The 21752-nt window shown below is 38.5% G+C and overlaps 1 protein-coding gene across 1 annotated transcript in view; it reads left to right on the forward strand.

Annotated features, from left to right (window-relative positions):
* PDSS2 (decaprenyl diphosphate synthase subunit 2) overlaps positions 1–21493 on the forward strand; it is a 323326-nt gene extending 301833 nt beyond the window's left edge. The window contains 2 exon segments of the mRNA XM_074310163.1: positions 10987–11076; positions 11078–21493. Coding sequence (XP_074166264.1) covers positions 10987–11076; positions 11078–11146 — 159 coding nt within the window. The 3' untranslated portion in view covers positions 11147–21493.
* The last annotated feature ends 259 nt before the right edge of the window (positions 21494–21752 follow it).

Raw genomic sequence — 21752 nt, forward strand, 5'->3', positions numbered from 1 at the left:
GCCATAACCCTGCAGGCAGCATACATGTCCTCAGTGGGACACATTTGGCCCGTGGGCTGTAGTTTGAGAACCCCTGATTTAAATTATAAAGTTTACCAAGTTCTTTGCTGACAACCACTCTAGAAACTACATGAGAAGAAGTACCTTGTCCTGTTTATCTTTGATCTCCTCTAATTGATTAATAGGTACTCATTAAGTACTCACTATGCCCCAAGCATTGTGTTAAGCACTGGTAGAACAAAAATAAGATAGAGAGGGAGAGGGGGGAGAGAGAGGAAGGGGGAGGAGGGAGAGGGGGAGGGAGATAGGCCTTTTCATCACAGGACTTATCTTCTAAAAAGGAAGAAGAAACAATGGGAGCCCAGAGAAATGAATTGAGGAGATGAAGGGATGAGGGAAATGCTTTATGGAGGAAATCCAAAGTGCTACCAAGAGAAGAATGAGCTTCTTTCTAGTGAGGAACTATTTCCTCCACTTATTATTATTTGCAGTGGTAATAATGACCTTCATTTTCGTAGTGCTTCAAAGTTTTGCAAAACACAGAAAACTTTCTCATTTTCAAAGGATATGAGCCCACAATTTTCAGATGAAGAAATTAAAACCATTAATGTTTGAAATTTACTCTAAATCTCTATTGACCAAAGAAATGCAAATTAAGACAACATACCACTCAGATTGGCTAAGATAACAGGAAAAGATAATGATGAATATTGGAGCTCATGTGGGAAACCTGGGACACTAATACATCATTGGAGTTTGTGAACTGATCCAACCATTCTGGAGGGCAATTTGGAATTATGTCCAAAGAGCTATCAAACTGTGCATACCCTTTGATTCAGTAGTGTCTCTATTGGTGCTACATCACAAAGAAATCTTAAAGGAGGGGAAAGGATGCACACGTGCAAAAATATAGTAACATTTTTTGTAGTGGCAAAGAATTATAAACTGAGTGGGTGCCCATCAATTGGAGAATGGCAAACAGGATGATTTCAGAGAGGCCTAGAGAAACTTATAGGAACTGATGCTGACTGAAATGAGTAGAACCAGGAGAACATTATACACAGCAACAGCAAGATTATGTGATGATGTACCTGTGATGGATGCAGCTCTTTTCAACAACAAGGTGATTCAGGCCAATTCCAATCATCCTGTTGAGGGCGGTAGCCCCTTTGGTATTCTTTGTTTGATCTCCAACTTCCTTTGGGACTTGGATCTTTGATACAAGATCTGGTCAAACTAGTTTGGGCTATCTGAGATGGCCAGGGTTTTACAGCCCCCATTCTAATCTGCTCAGATAGACCAAATGGCATCAGGAAATTCCTTTTGGGAAGAGACTTCTGTCTCTACTCAAAAGATAACAAGAGAGTCCTTATCTTAATTTACATCACTCTCAGGAACCTCCCAACATCACTGCATAAAAGAGAGGACGGGAATCTTCTCTTTGCAAATGGCCTTGTACCATGCAGCCATTTTGCCCACTGGCTCGCCGGTGTTTCCATTCTAATCAATAAAGACTATGTTTCCATACAGCATTAAGTAGCAAATTCCTTTGCTGCCGAACTCGCCATTGGTTACTTTGGGGAAGGAAGGAGAGAGAGAAAAAGAACAGAACCATCTCGGTTTAGACCACAATTTACTACTCATCATTTACTACTCATCATTTAATACTCATCAATCCGGTGGGCTATGTCCATCCTGAAAGAGGATTATAGGAGCTAAATGTGGATCACAACATAGTATTTTCACTTTTTGTTGTTGTTTGCTTGCTTTTTCTTTTTTTTCCTTTCTTTTTTTTTTCTTTTTTGGATCTGATTTTTCTTGTAAAGCATGATAATTGTGGAAATGTATATAAAAGAATTATACATGTTTAACAAAAAAAATTTTTTTTCATTTGATTTTATTTGATCTTCACAGTCTTATGAAGTAGATGCTATTTTAATCTAAATTTTACCAATGGAAAACTGAGCCTGATAGATGTCAGTGATTTACCCAGGGTCACATAGTTAGCCAATGACTGAGATGGAATTTGAACCCAGGTCATCCTTACTCCAAATTACAGTTTTAATCCCCTCAGCCAGACTGCTACCTAGCATAGTGCTCAGATGGTAGAAGATTCTTAATAGAAAGAATATAAAGGTTAAAAAACTTGGTATAGTAGAAAAAGAAATGTTTTGGGAACAAGTGAATTGGCTTCTAATCCTAGATTTAACATTTTCTATTTATATGACCCTTAGGCAAAGTACTTAACCCAAGACTCATTTTCATCATTATCTGCTAAATGAAGGAATTGGACTAAGTGATTTTAAAGCTCACATTTTGTCCTAAAACTGTAATTCTGCAATCCTCTGGCACTGGTCCTGCAGGGTTTTTGACAATTTGTCAAACCAATTTTCTTTTTTTTTCCCCCAAAGAAAAGTGTTTTAGTCCATAGTTAATTTACATGAACTATTTGTTATACATGACTATAAATTAATTTATGCTAGCTGAGCTGTTTTATAAAAGACTGCTAATGGCTCAGTAAGAAGAGTCTCAGACCTGGAATCAGGAAGATGAAGCTCATACCTGGCTTCAGATACCTGCTAGCTATGTGACCCTGACCAAGTCCTTTAACTTGTTTCCTCATTTTCCTCAACTATTAAATGGGGATCATCATAGTTAGTAACTGACTCTCAGGATTGTTGTGAGGATCAAATGAGATAATATTTGTAAAGCTCTTAGACCAGTGCTGGCAAATAGTAAACCCTTGTTTATTGTTGTTGTCATCTTCTCTCTTCACTTCTCAACCACGTGCTTAATCCACTACTCTCTGCCTGCTTATCTTGCCTACTCCTTTAAATAAAGAAAAACTGGCAATCCCTTGTTAACTTCCTCCTTCTACTCTCTACATCTTATCTATGGCCTATTCTTTCCTCTCTTCTTTCCTTTTAGTCACAGAGAAAGAAGTGGCTTTCTTCCTTGTAAAAATTAAGTCCTAGATTGCTCCCTCCTGTTTCTTTCCATACCCTGCTTAATTATAAAGTTCCTTCCTCTTGCATAATCAATAGTTTTCTCACTACTGGCTTCTTCCCCACCATCTACAAATATTCTCAGGTCACCTAAACAACATTCTTTTTTTTGTTTTGTTTTGTTTTTTCATTGAAGCTTTTTATTTCCTAAATATATACGTGGATAATTTTTGACATTCACCCCCTACAAAACCCTATGTTCTAATTTTTTCCCTCCCTTCTTCCCACCTTTTTCTCCAGTCAGTAAGTGATCCAACATGTGTTAAACATGTATAATTCCTCTATGCATATTTCTACAAATATCATGATGCACAAGAAAAATCAGATCAAAAAGGAAAAAAATGAAAAAGAAAGCAAAATGCAAGTAAACAATAACAAAAAGAGTGAAAATACTATGTTATGATCCACTTAGTTCTCACTGTCCTCTCTCTGGGTGAAGATGGCTCTCTTCATCACAAGACCATTTGGACTTCTGAATCACCTCATTGAACAACATCCTTTCAAGCCTGCTATTCTGCTTTGAGCTATACCCTCATCTTTACTGTCAGAGTTCTAGAAAGGGTGTTCAGTGTGTTCATTGTTACTCTTTCCCATCACCCACACCCTCCACAGTCCCTTACCCCCTTCATCCTGCTGAAATAGTATTTTCCAAAATCAGTGTCACAAAATCATCCGACTTTCAGAACCAGAAGGAAACCTCAAAGACAATCTTTAATCTAAGTGAGAGCTTGTAAGGGCCCTTTAAATGGACAGACACGGTGCAATGGGAGATTGAGGCCCCGGAAGAAATCTCTGTGGATATTAGGACTGCCCTGTAGGTGGGATCTTGGCCATACTGAGATAGCTTCGTAATGGGTGACTCTCTCGCTGATTGGCTGTGTGTGTGACCTCACAGGCCCTTTATAAGCCCACTGCAGGCAGCAGGCAGCAGGCGCTCTCTTTAACCTGGCGATCTTTACCCTGGCTCCCTAGCCTGGGTGGCCAAGCCGAGATGGGTAGCCTAAAGAGGTAAGGATTTTGGTAGTGAACACATGGGTCTTCTCACCAGGTGTTCACTCGGGAACCAACAAGTCAGGGCATCAGTCAGGGCATTATGTGAGTAGGTATAATAAAGGCTTTTAAGATTACACGTGGCTGTTCTTGAGTGCGCTACTGGTTATTAAGCTATAGATTCAAGAGATCGTGGCCAGAGACCTTTGAAGGCCTCAGAGGAGGCGAGCCGGGTAGAGTTGACACTGCAAAGGTCAATGGTCAAAGGTACTCTGGTGGGCCTAGGACAGACTGGTAATAGTAACTGCAAGGAGTGCATGCTACAAATGGCGCCCCACGTTGGGTGCCAAATGCTGGAAATCTATCTTCCCAGAAATCAGCCAGAGCCAGGATCACTAAACGTCTTTATTCTTGATCTTTTACCGGTCACCCTCCAACGCCAGGTCATGAGTGCCAGAGCGCGTGAGTTCCACCACCCAAGTTTCTCCTCCTCCTACTCCTCCCACACAAGTCACTTCCCCCTCTTTGTCTCACCAATCAAGTCAGCACAGAACAGCTGGGGAGGGTCAACCTTCAAACAAGTTAATATGGAACCATCCAATTGGCAATTAGTCTCACGTGCTTCATTATCCAAGTGCATTGCTCAGTTCTAGCCCTTTACAAGAGCTGAACACCACAGATCCCCTTTGCCACATCCCCACTAAGAGTCAGTGAGGGGAGACTTACTATTCTCTAAACAACTTACCCCACATCTGAGCAGCCTTAACTGTTAGGGATTATTTCCTTAGATTCAGGAAATTGCTTCTTTGCAACATTTATCCACTACTTCTACTTCTGCATTTGGGGTATATCTCACCAGTTAGCACACCCACTTCTCTTGAGAACTTATAATCTTACTGTAAGAATCTTAACTTTGAAAAAGCATTGGTTGTAACAACGGACTAGGTTACAACTGGGGAAATAGTGGGCAGTGGCAGCTCATTCTGGGCTTACTCCCCAACTTGTTCCACAGGATCTTTTGATAACATTTGTGTATAATCACAAAGCTTCTACCTTTATTCTATCAATTCTTAACCTACAGTACTAATGAGATCAATCCCACCTTTGTAATCCACTCTAATTCAGGCCCTGTAACATAATTTAGATTATTGTATCTGCTATCTAGTCATTTTCCCTGAAAGTCTGTGTCCATTTAAATCTATTCTTTCTGTTCCTATAAAATTATCTCTTCTACTCCACAACTTTCCCTATCACAGTTTCAATATAACAAGAGTCAGCACAAGAAATTAAAAGGGAATTCTGAGGGAGTTTTGCAGAAGTCATAGATGCAAAAGTCTAACATGATATAGAAAAAGTTTAGAAACTCAGAAATTCTTAAAATATATATATATAGTAGTATGTAATAGCAACATGTTCTGTTCTTTTAATACCATAACCATTCAGACTTCTTCTCTAGTATGAAGGGATTTTATATGGATTTTCCAGATCACCACAGTGCCTCACCCATAACTCTCATAGTAGAAGAAATAGCTATATATATATAATTTTCATAACGCACCATGATCACGCCACTAAAAAAAACTCCATTCCCTATTGCATAAAGTTTAAACTCCTAATCAAGACATCCAACTTCCACTTGTGGGCCAAGCAAACCAATCTTGCTGAAATAACAAAGTGCCATAAGGGAGGCATGTGTCAGTTATATCAAACTGCTACCATAATGTCAACTTCTAATTCCCTTTTGGACCCCAGTGGAGATAGCCCAGAACCTGAACCTAAAATGCTAGTCTATGGCAGGACCCTATAGACTGCTAGCCACATTGTTAGCTCCACAGCCAACACTGAAAGAAATTATTTCAGTGAACATCAGATTCACCTTCCTCAACATTACCAATACCAAATGCTGACCAGCTCTCCCATAAGCCCAAGACCATGAGAATGGCAATATCTTCCAGTGTGTCTGTCTGGCTTCCACGTTACCCAGGAGGCAAACCCCCTTCAGATGAAACAGCTTCCATTAATTTTATAGCCAATATTCAAAAGAGAATGTCCTTACCCCTAAAATTCTTGGCACTATCAAATAACTCAACATTACAAACTGATATGACTTTATCAGTGGAAATGACATTGAAGAAGAGGCATTATCATTTGCTTTGTGGCTGTAACCCTTAGTACCATGGGAAGTTTCCATCTAACTTGGAGCTAAAGCTTTCTAAATATGTTGTCTTCCCCGTGATAATATGACAGGGCTTCTTAAACTTTTCCATTCATAACTCTCTTTTTACTCAAGAAATTTTTATATGACATATATATATATATATATATATAAAGTACATATATATATATATATATATATATATATATATAAATACATATACATATATTAGATACATACATATATAAAATAGATATACAAATCAAACACTCATAATAAAGCATAATTTCATGATACCCACATTCAGTTATAAGCTCCTTGACAGCAAAGGCTATTTTTTCTATTTGTATCTTTAGTTCAGGGTGGGCAACTAGGTGGTGCAATGGATAAAGTGCCCCAAGCCTGGAGTCAGGAAGACTCATCTTTCTGAATTCAAATATGACCTCAGATACTTACTAGCTGTGTGACCCTGGGCAAGTCACTTCATCCTGTTTGCCTCAGTTGCTTTATGTGTAAAATGAGGTGGAGAGGGAAATGGCAAACCATCATAATATCTTTACCAAGAAAAACCCAAATGGGGTCATGAAGAATCAGACATAACTGAAAATGACTAGACAATAAATATAGCACAATGCAAATACTGTGCAAGAAAAAAAGAAAAAAAAACACATTCCCTATACTTTAAAGAGCTTACATTTTAATGGGGGAGAGGAAACAAAACATAAAAAGGACTTCACTTCATAAATTTACCAAATTTATGTAAGTCTCACATAACTTAATTTTTTTCATAACACTTTGTCTTTATTTCTGTTCTGTTCTTAACTCATTCTGTGTATAGCATAATTATTTGTATATATCGTTCTCTCCAATTACACTGTAAATTTATTGAAGCTAAAATCTCTTCTAATTCTACTTTTGGCTCCCCCCTGCACCTAACAAATAGCAGATGCTTAATATATGTTGAATATTGAATAATGAAGCTGATAATTCTGTGAGGCAGGGAGATAATCATTAAACTATAGTTTTATTTGATTCATATGAAATACAGGCATAAATGCTTCCTTTCCCCTCACTCCCAAAACTTTTGCAATTTCACTTCCAATCTGATCACTCAATTGAAACTGCTCTCTACAAAATAACCAATGATCTCTTAATTACTAAATCTGATAGCATCTCCAACCTCACCTTTCTGAACTCTACACCATTTAGTATTGTAAGTCACCTTTTTTCCTCTAGAGTATTTTCCCCCATGGGTTTTCATGACAGAGCCCTTTCTTGGATCAAATTGTTGGTCTTGTCTTCAAATTATGGACATAGCCCAAAGATCTGCCCTGGCTTTCTCCTTTTTTTTCTCTACATCTTGACAAGCCTCTCAGCTCCCAATACTTCATTTGAGCTCTGTGTTTCTCCTCCATCTCCAAAACTTATTAACCTTCCCTCCTGATTCTCATTATCCTGACTTCCCTGTTTCTGTGAATCATTATCCTTCCAGTCATCTAGGCTTGGAAAATGGAAATTATTCCCAAATATCCATTCTATCTCACCGCCACCTCTATATCCAGTCAGTCCCAAAGTTTTGCCAATTCTACCTCTCCTACAGTTTTCCCATATGCCCCTTTCTCTCTGTTCATATTGTCACCATGATAATGTAAGCTTTTGCCTCTAAACTGTTAAGCCTCTAAATTGTTCTCCTTAGGTTCCAGGCTCTCACCTTTCTAATCTGTATTCCATACTGCTACCAAAATTATATTCCTAAAGCACAGATTTAGTTTCCAACTGAGAAAGCTTCAGTGGCTCCCACTTACTTCTAAGATAAAATGCAAACTTCTGCTTGGCATTTAAAATCCTTCATTTCTAGTCTCACATCTCCAACTGCCCACCCTTCTCCTCTCCCAAGAGAGGAGATATATTGAATGATATTTTGATATTGAATGGATGATATATTGAAAAAATATTATTTCATTTGGTGATCTCATCATCTCCAAAGAATTCAATTATCATCTCTGTGCTGATGATTCTCAGATCACTTACTCAGTTCTATCTTCTCTCTTTACGTCCAGACTCACATCTTGAACTATGTCTTGAATACCTTTTTTTTTCCTCAATGGTATTTTGTTTCCAATTACATGTAAAGACTTTTTTCCCCTTTCTTCCCTCCTCTCTCCTCAAGACAGGAAGCACTCTGTTGTACATTATACATGTACAGTCATTTAAAATGTCTTTTCATATTTGTCATGTTGTAAAAAAAAAAAATCAGATTCAGAGGGAAAAATATCATGAGAAAGAAAAAGCAAATAAAACAAAAGAAAAAAAGATAAAAATAGTGTCCTCATTTAAATCTCCATAGTTCTCTTTCTGGATGCAGATGGCATTTCCCATCCCAAGTCTATTGGAGTTGTCTTGGATTATTGCGTATTGCTGAGAAGAGCTAAGTCTGTCATACTTGATCATCACATAATATTACTGCTACAATATACAATGTTCTCTTGGTTCTGCTCACCCACTCAGCATCACTTCATAATGCTTTTCTGAAATCAGCCTGCTCATCAAGACATTTTAAATTAATCCTGTCCAAAACGGAATTCTTCATATTTTCCTTCAAATCCTCCCCTCTTCTAAACTTCATTTTATTGTCAAGGGCAAGATCATCCTTCCAGCATCCCAGACTAATAATATAGGTGCATTCCTCAACTCCTCACTCTGTCATTTCCCATATTCAATCTGTTGCCAGGGCTTATTGATTTTACTTTTATAACTTATCTTACATATGACCCCCTCTCTCCTCTGACACTAATACCCTTGTACAGGCCTTCATGAATAGACTATTGCAGTAACTTTAATATCTTAAAGTCTTATTAACCTTAATAGTTTAATAAAGTTGATCTCCCTACGGAGTCTCTCCCCTTTCCAGACATTCTCCATGCATCCACCAAATGATATAAAAGTGTACAATTAAACCACCACTCAATAAACTCCCTCTCATATCCAGGATCATTTATAAAATTATCTGCCATTCATAGACCTCTATAACCTGACCCCTTCCCACCTTTCTACTCTGCTTACCCCTGAGGCTGTGCAGTCCAGTGACACAATGCCTCCATCTCCTGGTTGTGGGCATTTTCACTGGCTTCCCTGGTCCCCTTCCTCTCTGTTAATCATTTCTGTTTATCCTCTCTATAACTTGTTTGCATGTTGTTTGGATGTCTCTCTCATTAGCCTAGGAGCTCCTTGAGAAAAGGGACTGTCTTTTGCCTTTCTTTGTACCTCCAGCACTTAACACTGGGCCTGATATATAATAGTGACCAGTATTTATTAACCGGACTGACTTCAAGATCTGGCTCTTCAGTCCAGCCTGCTTTTCCAGGCTATGGGATATCTCTGCTCCCTTCCAGCCAAACTGGTTTTTCTCTTTTACCATTCACTGCGCTGTAATTCCTGTCTCAGTACCTTTGCTTCCCTCCTCACCTGGAGCACAGATTCCATCTCCAGCAGAGAAAGCTGCAGTGGCTCCCACTTACTCTAAGATAGAGTGCATACTGCTTTTAGCATTTAGAGCCCTTCATTTCTAGATGCACATCTTCAGCTGCCCACCCCTCTTCTCATCTCCCAATATATAATATCAGTTGATGATCTCCTCATCTCCATCATCTCTATGCTAATGATTCTCAGTTCACTTACCCAGCCCTCCCTTCAGACTCACATTTCTAAATACCTGGAAGACAATTCCCTCCTTATCTCTCTACTCAGAAGAATCCTTAGCTTTCTCTGACACTTCCTCCTGCACTGGGCCTCCAGTAAATTGTTTTGTGCTTATGTCTCTATGTTCCTGTTGTTCCTCTACTCCCAGTAGAATATGAGTTCCTTCAGTATAGGGACAGTTCCTTTTTTGTCTTTGTTCCAACCCTATTGTGGTGCCTGGAACATAGTGGTACTTAATAAATACTTATGGAATGAGTGGAAGACTAATCATCAAGAGTTACTCAGAACTGAAACCCCAGACATATGCTTATTTATGCTTTAACATGGGGCAGGGCGGCCATTTCTGAAAGTGTCCCCTAGGATTTAGAATGTCAAATTCTCCGATGATAAGGAGTTTTGTTTGTTTGTTGGGGGAGGGGCTTACATACTGAGCTGTTGCTTCAAAATAGGAGTAGCAGTCTAGTACATTGTACTTCTCAGTTATGAATCGCGTTACATACATTGTCTCATTTAATCCTCACAAGCCTTTGAGGTAGGAAAGCTAGTCATTATTCCCATTTAATTGATTCGGAGCGGGTTAGGTTCACAGTTACACAGCAACTCCGCGTCACATCAGCTCCTCGGACTCCTCACCACTTCTGCTACCTTACCTTAGACAAAGCTAAGTCTCAGAGGTCTGAGTTACAGCGTTCGGATGCCACACTCTGTATCTGTTTTAAAATTTCATTTGGACAAGTGTACCGACATATGGTGTAAAAGAAAATAAGTGATTAACTACTATGTCAGTGAAGCATTCTGCCCATAAAAATACCAGGCTGCTGAATGCAAAATGCCAGATATTTAAGTGCCCTCTACCTGCATTACATTCATGCTCTAGAGTGGAGCGGTTCAGTTACGGGGAGGTGGCGTAATTACTGTGATTGGGGCTCATTGTTCTGCGGGGTGGGGGACACGGGCTCCGGCAGCCTTAAGGTCCCTGGTCCTTTGGACCGTTTGCCATGTTACTTTCTTTACCTGGAAAGAAGGTAAGAGAAATATTGAATCCATAATCCATTTTCACCCCTTAGGTGTTTATAATCTTGGCGCTTACTGGGTATCTTCAGAACTGATTTTTATTATGCATATGTTTCCCAACAGTTGCAAGAAGCAATCCTGGCTGGCAAAGGTGTGACTTCAGCTATTGACCTCTGTCGTTACCATGGAAACAAGGCCCTGGAAGCCCTGGAGTGCTTTCCCTCCCTCTGAGGCCAGATCCGCTTTAGAAAACATTGTGTACGCTGTCACCAGGTTTCCTTGACACAGAATTTAAAAAGAGACCATTGTTCATCGGCTGAAAATAACAGGGAAGATGGGGGAGAGGTCTCCGCTGTGAACCATCTAAATGTGTCAATGGTTTAATTTTTTTTCATTTACCACATAACTGAATGAGCTTCAGCTGCTTTTTGGAGCTGCTACAGACAGAATTAGGAGAAGGAGGAGGAAAAAAGGTCACACGGCTTTCCCCCAGCGTGCCAGCAGCACACTCGAGGCTGCTCGGGCAGAAATAATTAATGAGCTTCGCTTCTGTGACCTCAGCAAATGGACAGGAAATAAGTCCGTATTGATTGGACCGAGCCAGGGATGGCGCCAGGGTGAGGGCCTGTGGTTTCCCTGAGCTAAAAAGGACAGAGGGGGCAGGCGGGCGGCTGGGCCGAGCAGCCCTTCCTGAGCAGCCGCAATAGGAGTGTGCGAAGTCAAGAATTACTGTTCCAATTTGTCCTGGGGAAGGGAAGCCCCTTTCCTGTCTCCTGGCAATTATGTCTCCTCTGGTTTTATATACTTAAATATGAAAATACCCTGCGCCTCATGTTTTTAATATTTGCTAAATGTACTGAGAAAATTCGTCAGGTGTCATAGGCAGGAAAGTTCTAAGTGCTATCTGATGTTCACCTCAGTTATATAGAAGAAAGAATTGTCTCTTCCCTCTCGTTTCCTCTCCCTTCTTCCCCTCTCTCTCTCTCTCTCTCTCTCTCTCTCTCTCTCTCTCTCTCTCTCTCTCTCTCTCTCTCTCTCTCTCTCTCTCTCTCTCATTCTCTCTCTCTCTCTCTCTCTCTCTCTCTCTCTCTCTCTCTCTCTCTCTCTCTCTCTCTCTCTCTCTCTCTCTCTCCTGAAGATTACATTTTTAACCACCATTTCAGAGAACCAAACTTTTTCTCCTTGATCAAAGTCATCTTCTCTTACACTGATGCATTCTTTTTCCTTGATTGGTAATAGTATTGTCTTTCAAATGAAATATATAAATTTGTAATACTTGGGATTGAGGAATACTCTTTTATTTGTACAAATTTTCCGTGGTTTAATCGTACAACCAAGGAGTTTGTTGGGGGGATTTTGTTTAACCTCGCCATGTTGAATTTGAAATCTTGAACCACAGACATCCAATTACAGAAAGAATATAATGAATATCACAACCAGCAACTTGACACGGTCTCTGTTTTGTTCATAGGAGATGGTTTTTGTGGTTTGCATGCATGCAATATGAGAACATCGTTGACAAGAAGGCTGAGTTTACATAAACGATCTAGATTGAGACTCAGCTACCTTTCTTCCTTATGTGGTGTAATTACAGCCCAATCTGGAGACAGCTAACACAGCAAACAGATTTCATTACATCCTTCCCTTCAACTCCGAGTAGAGTTATTTCTGTTAAATTCTTCACCCCTCAAAAAAAGTCATAGAGTTTCTTTGTCAGGGACCAAATGGGTGACATACATCTCAATAAAAGATATAAAATTATACATGTTAAATCATTGTGTTGTTAAAAAAATATTTAAAATGTACTTGAAACATCATTGTAATTGTTCAGTTTTATGCAAGTATGGTTTGAATGTTATAGGGATGTCGATTAGTAGACCATTTTATTTTTCTGTTTAAATTACTTTTCTCACTGATGTTGGCTTAATTAGTAACTGTAGTTAAGATGTATTCCATCATGCTTTTTCTTTAATCATTAACTTCTGCAAAAGCTATCCTAATGCTTTGTCTTCCTCAGATGGGAGCTTAAATGTTCTTTAACTCCTATTAAGAAAATGAATAGTGATGTTTACATTTTCAGAGTAAAAACTTCCTATCTCCTAGTGCCTAAATAAAAAAATAAAATAAGAAATTTGAAAAGGAGATTCTTGGTCACATAGGTAGATACTAACCACTGTGCATACTATGTTGAATTTAGAGTCAGAAGACCTAGGTATAAATTCTGCCACTTATTATCCATATAATTTATTATTGGATAAGTCATTTAATCATTTGGGGCCTGAGTTTCCTCTTCTGTAAAAATTAAGGAGAAGAAGGCTCCTAGTGCCTAAATAAAAAAATAAAATAAGAAATTTGAAAAGGAGATTCTTGGTCACATAGGTAGATACTAACCACTGTGCATACTATGTTGAATTTAGAGTCAGAAGACCTAGGTATAAATTCTGCCACTTATTATCCATATAATTTATTATTGGATAAGTCATTTAATCATTTGGGGCCTGAGTTTCCTCTTCTGTAAAAATTAAGGGATTGAAAGATGTCTTTAAATCTCTGATCCCATATGTTTCTTTACAGACTCCTATACCTCTTCTTCCATGGCCAGAGCCACAGGCTTTTTTGCTGCTTACATATATCCCCTGCCTTATCTATTTCAAACATCATAGGAGAAAGGACTTTTGAGTGATCTTGAGACAGGATTCGGAGAATACTTTGAAAACAAAGAGTCTGAAGTAGTATGTGTTAGAAAGGTTGGAAGTAGTATGATCAGAAAAAACAAGGGAACAAGTTGTAGGCCAATAGTCAGAGGAAAGGCAGAGAAGCATATGGATCCCTTTAAGTTACATTAATGCTTGGCTGGGCAGATCAGAAAATACCATGAGCACATCTTTTGTGGGCTAAGCACAATCCTGTATTCCCCTTTTTTAGCTTCTCTTTCTATGCCCTATTCTTTTTCCATCAGCCTTCCTGTTCCCCTTTGTGCCTCCTTTTTTGCCTCCCTTTCTGAGTTTTTTTCCCAGCTCCTTTTTGCCTCCTTCCCAGCTGTCCTCATCCTGCCTCCTGTATCTAGTATCTTTTTTCCTTTGCCTTCCCCAACCCTCATGCACAAGGTGCCCTTATCCTGCCTTCTGTTTGCCTACCATTTTTCATATTATAGTTTCCTGTATACTCATGGCCTCTCTTCTAGTGTTTCTGTGGTCCAGAAGTATATTTCTCTCTCACCTTTACCCCTTACCTTAAATGTCAACATCTTTGATTGTTATGAGGGAAAACAAGTTGTTTAAGACTAATTTATGCTAAGGTATGAATAAGAAATGGCTACTACCCTCTGAGGAGAATGATTTGTTGATCCAAATGAATCTCTAGTGGATTTTCAGACTAAAATGCGAAGAATTCTTAAATGATAACCATTTGGTTTATTCTCCTTTTCATAATGCCTAAAAGAAGCTTTGTGGCCCCTAAAATTACCAAATCTCTTAGAAAGAAATTGGCCTTTTCTCTCTTTTTGAGTCTTTCACCAGCTTTCTATCTGTACTTGAAGTCCAAGCTACTTCTACTGATCTTTGCCCTTCAATGAAGTTTGCCAGTTTCTTATACAAGAAGAAAGGGCCGTCCCAGAATCACAAGAATTGAGAGTTGAATGAGACTATAGAGACCATCTTGTCCAATCCATACACACAACTACCACATATTCTTCACTCCTCTGCATGGAAACTTCCAAAGAGGAATCTCTTTTCTGAAATAACTTATTCCACTTTTGGACATTTCAATGTTAGGAAATTTTTCCTGATAATTATCAAGTCTAAATTGGCCTATTTGCAATTTCTACCCACTAGTACATTGGGTAGTATCCAGTACCACTGATTCCATACTTTGAAATCAAACCTTATCACTCCCCCACATTATAGCCCTTCAAATATTTAAAGACAGTTATCTTGTACTTTGTGAATCTTCTCTAAACATGTTTTTCACCTGATTCTTATATGTCATAGATTCAAGGCCCTTCATTAATCTAATTGCCCTCCTGTGGACATTAATGTTCTTCATAAACAGTATATCATAACTAAACAAAATACTACAGATGAAATCTAAAGCAGTACAATGGGACTATCTTACCTACCATTTTCCTGGAAGGTGGGACAGTTAGGTGGCACAGTGGATAGAGCACTAGGCTTGGAATCAGAAAAAATTCATCTTTGGGATTTCAAATCCAGCCTCAAAACACTCACTTAACTGTGTTGCCTCAGTTTCTCATCTATAAAATAAGCTGGAGAAGGAAATGGCAAACTACTCCAGTATCTCTGTCCAGAAAACTCCAAAATGGAGTCATGGAGAATCAGACACAACTTAAATGGCTAAATGACAAAAAATTTCTGAAAATATCTCTCAATACAGCGCAAAATCACATTAACTTTTTTGACTGCCCCCTAACACAGTTGACTCACAGAACTTACACAGTGCTTCCTTTCAAACCCCCCAGATTTTTTTCAGAACATTTTCTAGTTTATCCATGCCTTCTTTCATCTTATACTTGTGTAGCTGATTTTCTTTTTTAAACCTAAGTGCAAGATTTTTACCTTTGTTCTAGTTGAATTTTATCTTATTAGGTTTACCAGAAAGCTCCCATCTATTTCTGCCATCCAATGTGTTAGTAGTTTTGTGTCCTCTGCAGATAGTCATAATATCTATGACATCATCCAAATATTAAACAGCACAGGACCAAGGACAGATCCCTGGATTACTTCACCTGGAGATCTGCCACATTGATATTGAACCCTTAACGACTTTTTTTTTTTTTTTTTTTTTTTTTTGAGTAAGTAAAAGGAGATTCTTTGCCTCAATTGCTACCTAGCTTTAGTTACTGAATGGGTATTGCCTTAGTCAAACTGAGACCTGTTGAAAACCTTAACTTAAAAAGGCTAAGGTCTCTCACTGCATCTGGAGCCATCTCCAATCATCTTGATCTACATCTGGCCACTGGACCCCTGAGTCTCTGGAGGGGAAAATGAGGCAGGTGACCTTGCACAACTGTCCTTTAAATCCAAATCACTTGCATGTCATGGCATCACATCTCTGATGTCATGGTCCTCTTGGAGAATAATGGACAAACTACAATTTTCAGGTACTTGCCTTTGCTGTCTTGGCTCTTGTGGGGGTAGATACAACTGTCACCAGGAAGCTGACACACACACCCCAGGTATGTATCACTATCTGATATAAAAGAAAGAGTCTTGGGCTCCCCTATATAGAGTGTTTTCAGAGGAATCCTCACTCATCTTGATTTCCCTACCCCTATCCCTCAAGTTGACCCTCAAAATTCTTAGTTTGATTGTTTGAAACACAGTAATTAGTAAATGACTTATTAAGAGTCATTTGGGTGAATGGCCTACCATCTGTTCCTAATTATTATACAGCACAAAATTATGCATTTCATTAAATATGTGTCTGATTAACTTTGTTGTAAATGATATTTGATTACAACACTATGCTCTATTAAAGTACACTCTGTCTTCATAGTTTGTTGCTTATATACCATGGTCATTTAGTTATCACTTTAAAACAACTAGAAGGAACATGAGTCAGCTAAGTGGTCCAGTGGATAGAGTGCTAGGCCTGTCATCAGGAAGACCCGAGTTCAAATTCAGTTGTGTGACCCTGGGTAAGTTATATAGTTCAATTTGCCTCAGTTTCCACATCTGTAAAACGAACTAAAGAAGGAAATAGCAAACCACTCTAGTGTCTTTGCCAAGAAAACCGCCAAGGAGGTCACAGAGATCTGAACACAACTAAAAATGTCTGACCAAACAACCAGGAAGGAACATAGCTTACTGAGTTCTTGACTGTTTAGGATTTTAGCTTCTCTGGTATATACCTGTCTCTAAGGTCTAAAGGCATTTGATAGATGATGTAGAATAAAGGATATAGTGTTGTATTTGAAGCCAGTAAACCTTGAGTTTAAATCCTGTTTCTGATATTTACAAACTATGTGATTCTTAGCAAATCTTTTAACCTCTTTTACCTTCAGGTTCCACATCTGTGCAATGGAGGGAAATAATACGTGTCCAGCCTAACTTATGAAGATGTAAGATTAAAGTGAAATAATGCATGTAAAATGTCCCTCAAACTTCAAAAGACACTACAAATAACAAATATTAATTCTGTGCATTACTTACATAGATAAATCAACCTATATAAAAAAGACAATTACTTTTGGTTTAAAATGCACTAAAAAGAATGGTTAAACATGTTCTCAGAGAAATAAAATCTCACCCCGATCTCTGGGGGGGAAATAATGTACAGTTTTGTTTTTTTTATACAAACAGGGTATTTAAGACCTTTTTGACATTCTCTTGAGTTCACAAAAATAGGGATTTAAGTGTGCTTTCTAGAGCCCCCATGCTGGGATACAAAATATACTGTCTGGACTAGCTCTCTGAAGGATCTTGGGACCAGCCTGAGTCCTTGGTCTTAGTGGAGTGATGAAGCAGGGACCCATATGGAATGGTCAGAAATGGAGTCCATTTATTTCTAGTCCTCTCAGCCCCTAAATACCTTAGTACAATTACATCACTACAACACACTGAGCAAATGCTAACTATAAGTACCATTACATCACCTGCTAGTGCTGCTAACTATAAGCACCCTGCTATTGATATGTAATTGCCTCTCTTACTGTAAGTATTCCTGCTTCAAGTAGAACACAGGTGGTCATATCCCGCTCCCTCCTCCACTTCTCAGGAAGGCCGAGACACCCCAAGAGGATGTGAGAGTCAAACCAGACATCATTAGCACATTCCCTCTGGGATGAAGGGTCTTATACGTCTCTGAGAGTTTCCCCATTGTCTGTGGCTCTGTACAAGTGATGGGTCTAAAAGATCATTAAAGATTTAGAGCAGGAAGAAACCTTACATGTCTTCTGATTCTACTCTTCATATTACAATTAAAGATACTGGACCACAGAAGTTCAGTTACTTGCCGGAGGTTACAGAGAATTACTGACTTCGCATCCAGCTTTCATTCCATACTACTGATGAGATAAATGGAACCTCAAAAATGATGAGATAAATGAACCAAATCATGAGGTAACATGATGAGATAAATACCTAATAATGAGGTATAAACCTCAATAGGATTAATTATGGTTTAGTGGCAGGATTCGGGGTACAGGGAGTCACATGGAGCTCCCCTGCAACCCCCTTAGGATTCGGCGCAAGGATACAAAGTTAAATCAGGTCTAGTGGCGGTGAAAGTCCCCTGTAAATGAATTTACAGGCCCGAAAACCTAGATGGGTAAAAGATGTTTATTGCAGGGTTTGGAAGCAAGGTTGAGGTCTGGTTAGTAAAAGGCATTAGATAGAGGAAGATTTATGCTAAAAGCGGCGGGGACAGAGAATCTCTGATGCAAGCATCTTGGCTGGCATCTTTCAAATCTTTGACCCCTGATGATTCCAGCTTTGCTCTTTTTATCTGCTTGAAGAAGCCATATGGGCGGAGCTCAGGTTAATTCCTTGAAGGCCAGATTTTTTGGCGGGCTTTATCCAAGTCAATTCAGATTCGGTGGGGGGGCTGGATACAAGCCCAAACTAGTTTGACCAGATCTTGTATCAAAGGTAGATCAGACAAGGAATTTTAAAGGGGCTACACCCGCAACACTACCACCTTCCTTTGCAGTATATATTTACCCTACAGTGTGAAAAATCTCACTTTTCAAACATCTTTCCTTGAATTCTTAGTCCACAGCTACTTTTTTGTATCCTCTTCCTATTCCCACTTCCAACTTGATCCTCCCATTTCTAAAGCCCACTGTTTATCCCACCTTCCTGCCCAGTGAAAGCTCTTCACATCCACCTTTACAACATATAATTAGTATTTCTGATGAAAGAATGACAAATCTTCCACTAACTGAGCAAAAGGTCATTAGTGAACATTTTTTTAAATCTAATTACTATGGTTGCAGAGCAGTTAGGGCAAATCAATCTTATTTTTCTTAAGATTAAAGCTTTCAGACTAAGAATACTACCACCCACCATTTTTTCTATTATATTGTTAATGCTTTCTTTTTCAAAACATCCTAATAGAATAATTGTTTGTTTTGATGCTGGTTTTCTCATCAAAGATTCAGACAGAATTGAGGTGGTCTAACATAGTAGAAAGGACAGATAGCTGGCACAGTGCATAGAGGGCATAGGCCTTAAAATTAAGAAGATTCTTTCTTGTTCTTCCTTCATTCTCCAAGAGGAGCAATGACACCAGGAGGGTGATGCCTTAACTTGCAAGTGAATTGGATTTGTGAGTTCAAATCCAGCCTTAGACACTTATTAGCTGTGTGACCCTGGATAAGTCACTCAAACTGTTTGCCTCAGTTTCCTCATCTGTAAAATGAGCTGGAGAAAGAAATGGCTAACCATTCCAGTATCTTTGCCAAGAAAACCCCAAATGAAGTCACGGAGAGTCAAATAAAACAACTCAACAACAAATAGCAAGAAGGATGTTTGTATCATCATTTTCCCCCAGGGTCTATGTCTTTTGATTGGGGACACAAAAACAAAAATTCACTTGCTGCTTTACAGAATTTCTATTCATCTCAGATTGTCCTAGAACTCAATTTTTCCTCACCCTTCAGCCAAGTCTATAACCACTCCACCATACTCAAAAGATAGATTGTTCTTTTTATTAGGGAATTTGTTGGCTTCTTATGTGTCTACTTAAGAGGGGTGGGCTCCAGAGGTGGCCAATACTTCTTGGGGTAAAGGATAAATTCTTTTTTGGTCCTGTTGAGCTTGAATCAATAATGCACATATCTAGGCACCTGGGGGTAAGGGGTAGCTAAATACTAGAGTGCGTAGAGGATCAGGGCCTAGAGTCATAAAGACATTTTCCTGAGTCCAAGTCTGGCTTTAGACACTTTCTAGCTAACCCTGGTTAGTGACCCTGGGCAAGTCACTTAATCCTGTTCATCTCAGTTTCCTCATCTGTAAAATGAAATGGCGAACTACTCCAGGATCTTTGTGAGAGAGAAACAGAGAAAATATCCTAATTAGGTCATAAAATCAGACATAACTGAACAAGTTTTGAAACGTTACAATAGCATCTTATAAGACTAGAAAGAGATCTAAAGATGATTTTTGTCTTTTACATTTGTAAGTATCTTTACATTTCCAGAATCCTTTCTAAGAAAATCCCAAATGGAGTCCACAAAGAGCTGGACTGAACAACAACTGGACAGTTTGAGATGTGGGATTGCAGTTCGAGAAAAAGGTCAATGTAGATTCAAATTTGAGAACCACTCCCATATGTGACAGCCATCTGCAGAAAACTATCATGGAGAAAAGCTATTTATATGTGATTTCTTTGTTATACCAGAAATGTTTCCTGTTGGAAAGGATGAAGTATTATGTAGAAGACAACACTGAATGAAAGAACAACCACGTTATCCATGACAATGAAGGCAGACTTTGTGGCTGGATTGACAAATGTAAAGTGTACCCATGGAATTTCTTCACATGTCACAGCTGCTCTCAGCTAGTTTCTCTCCATTCTTCCTTCAGCAGAATAGGAGACTGGAAACATGGAGAAGACAGTGACTCTGCCTATGTGGATGAGTTAACCTGCACAAGCCTCAAGTGCTTTATCTATAAAATGGAACAAATACTTATCTTACCCATTTTACTAGATAATTTTAAGAAAAGCCCTTTGTATACTTCAAAGCGCCACAAAAATTTCAGTTACTATATCTGAAATCTGGATGTAATCATTGCAGAGAGTCTTCTTCAGCCCTTAATTTTTCCTTAATGAGATGTGTGCTGAAAAATTTGTAGGTAGTGGTAACTATGTCCTATTCTCTTTGGGGACTGAGGAAATTTTTCCTCAAAATAATTTCTGCCCAGTTTCTCAAGTTTTTGGAATTTTCTTGATTGCTGTCAGGGAGAAAGGAAAAATCATAGGAATTCAGGTGCCATTTATTTTCTTTGAACCTTTTTCATGAAAATCCCAAATTGATTTTTCTCTCTATTTGTTCTGTTCATATATAAGATCTGATAGCATGCATTTCACCAATGCTTCTACTGGTAAAGTTGGATAAATGTATAAATTCTCCACCTGCAAGGTTTGGGTTTGGTTTTTTTTTAAGTTTGAATTCTTTTCTTTTTTCAATAATATTTAATTTTTCCAAACATACATAGTTTTCAACATTCATCTTTGTAGGACTTTGTGTTCCAAAATTTTCTCCTTCCTTCCCTTATATCCCTCTTCTCTCAGACAACAAGCAATCTGATATAGGTTAAATACGTGCAGTCCTTATAAACGTATTTCCCTATTTATCATGTTGTGCAAGAAAAATCAGACTGAGGGAAAAACACAAGAGGGGGGAAAAAAGGTGAAAATACTGATGCTTCCTTAACTATAATGTGTTCTCTTCTGAAATTACTCCCTTTTCATTAGTGAGCTCCGTTTCATTGTAGTAAAGCTGGCCTAATGGGAGTTAACCCCTGGCAAAACAAGTATTAAATACACGAATCTGCAAAAGCAATATTAAAAAGGTTTAAAACTCACTGAGAAGCCTGAAAGTATGTACAGAAGTTTGTGCTTTTTAACCAGGAATAAATGAAAATTAAATAATTTGGAAAAAAGAAAATATTATGCTTCAATTTGTATTCATTTTCTGTAGTTCTCTTTCTGAATGCTGATGGCATTATCTATCCCAAGTCTATTGGAATTATGAGTAATTCTCTCTCTAGATGGTGCTCTCTGACATTTTACTACAGTGCCTGGCCCATAATAGGTACTTAATAAATGCTTTTTGTTGATTAATATGTGGTATTGATATTTTTACAATTCTGCTACACTTCTAACTTTTTAAAATATAACTTTGATCTAATAGTACCACTCTTATG

Source organism: Sminthopsis crassicaudata, chromosome 4 (genome assembly GCF_048593235.1).
Source record: "Sminthopsis crassicaudata isolate SCR6 chromosome 4, ASM4859323v1, whole genome shotgun sequence".
NCBI classification, from domain to species: domain Eukaryota; kingdom Metazoa; phylum Chordata; class Mammalia; order Dasyuromorphia; family Dasyuridae; genus Sminthopsis; species Sminthopsis crassicaudata.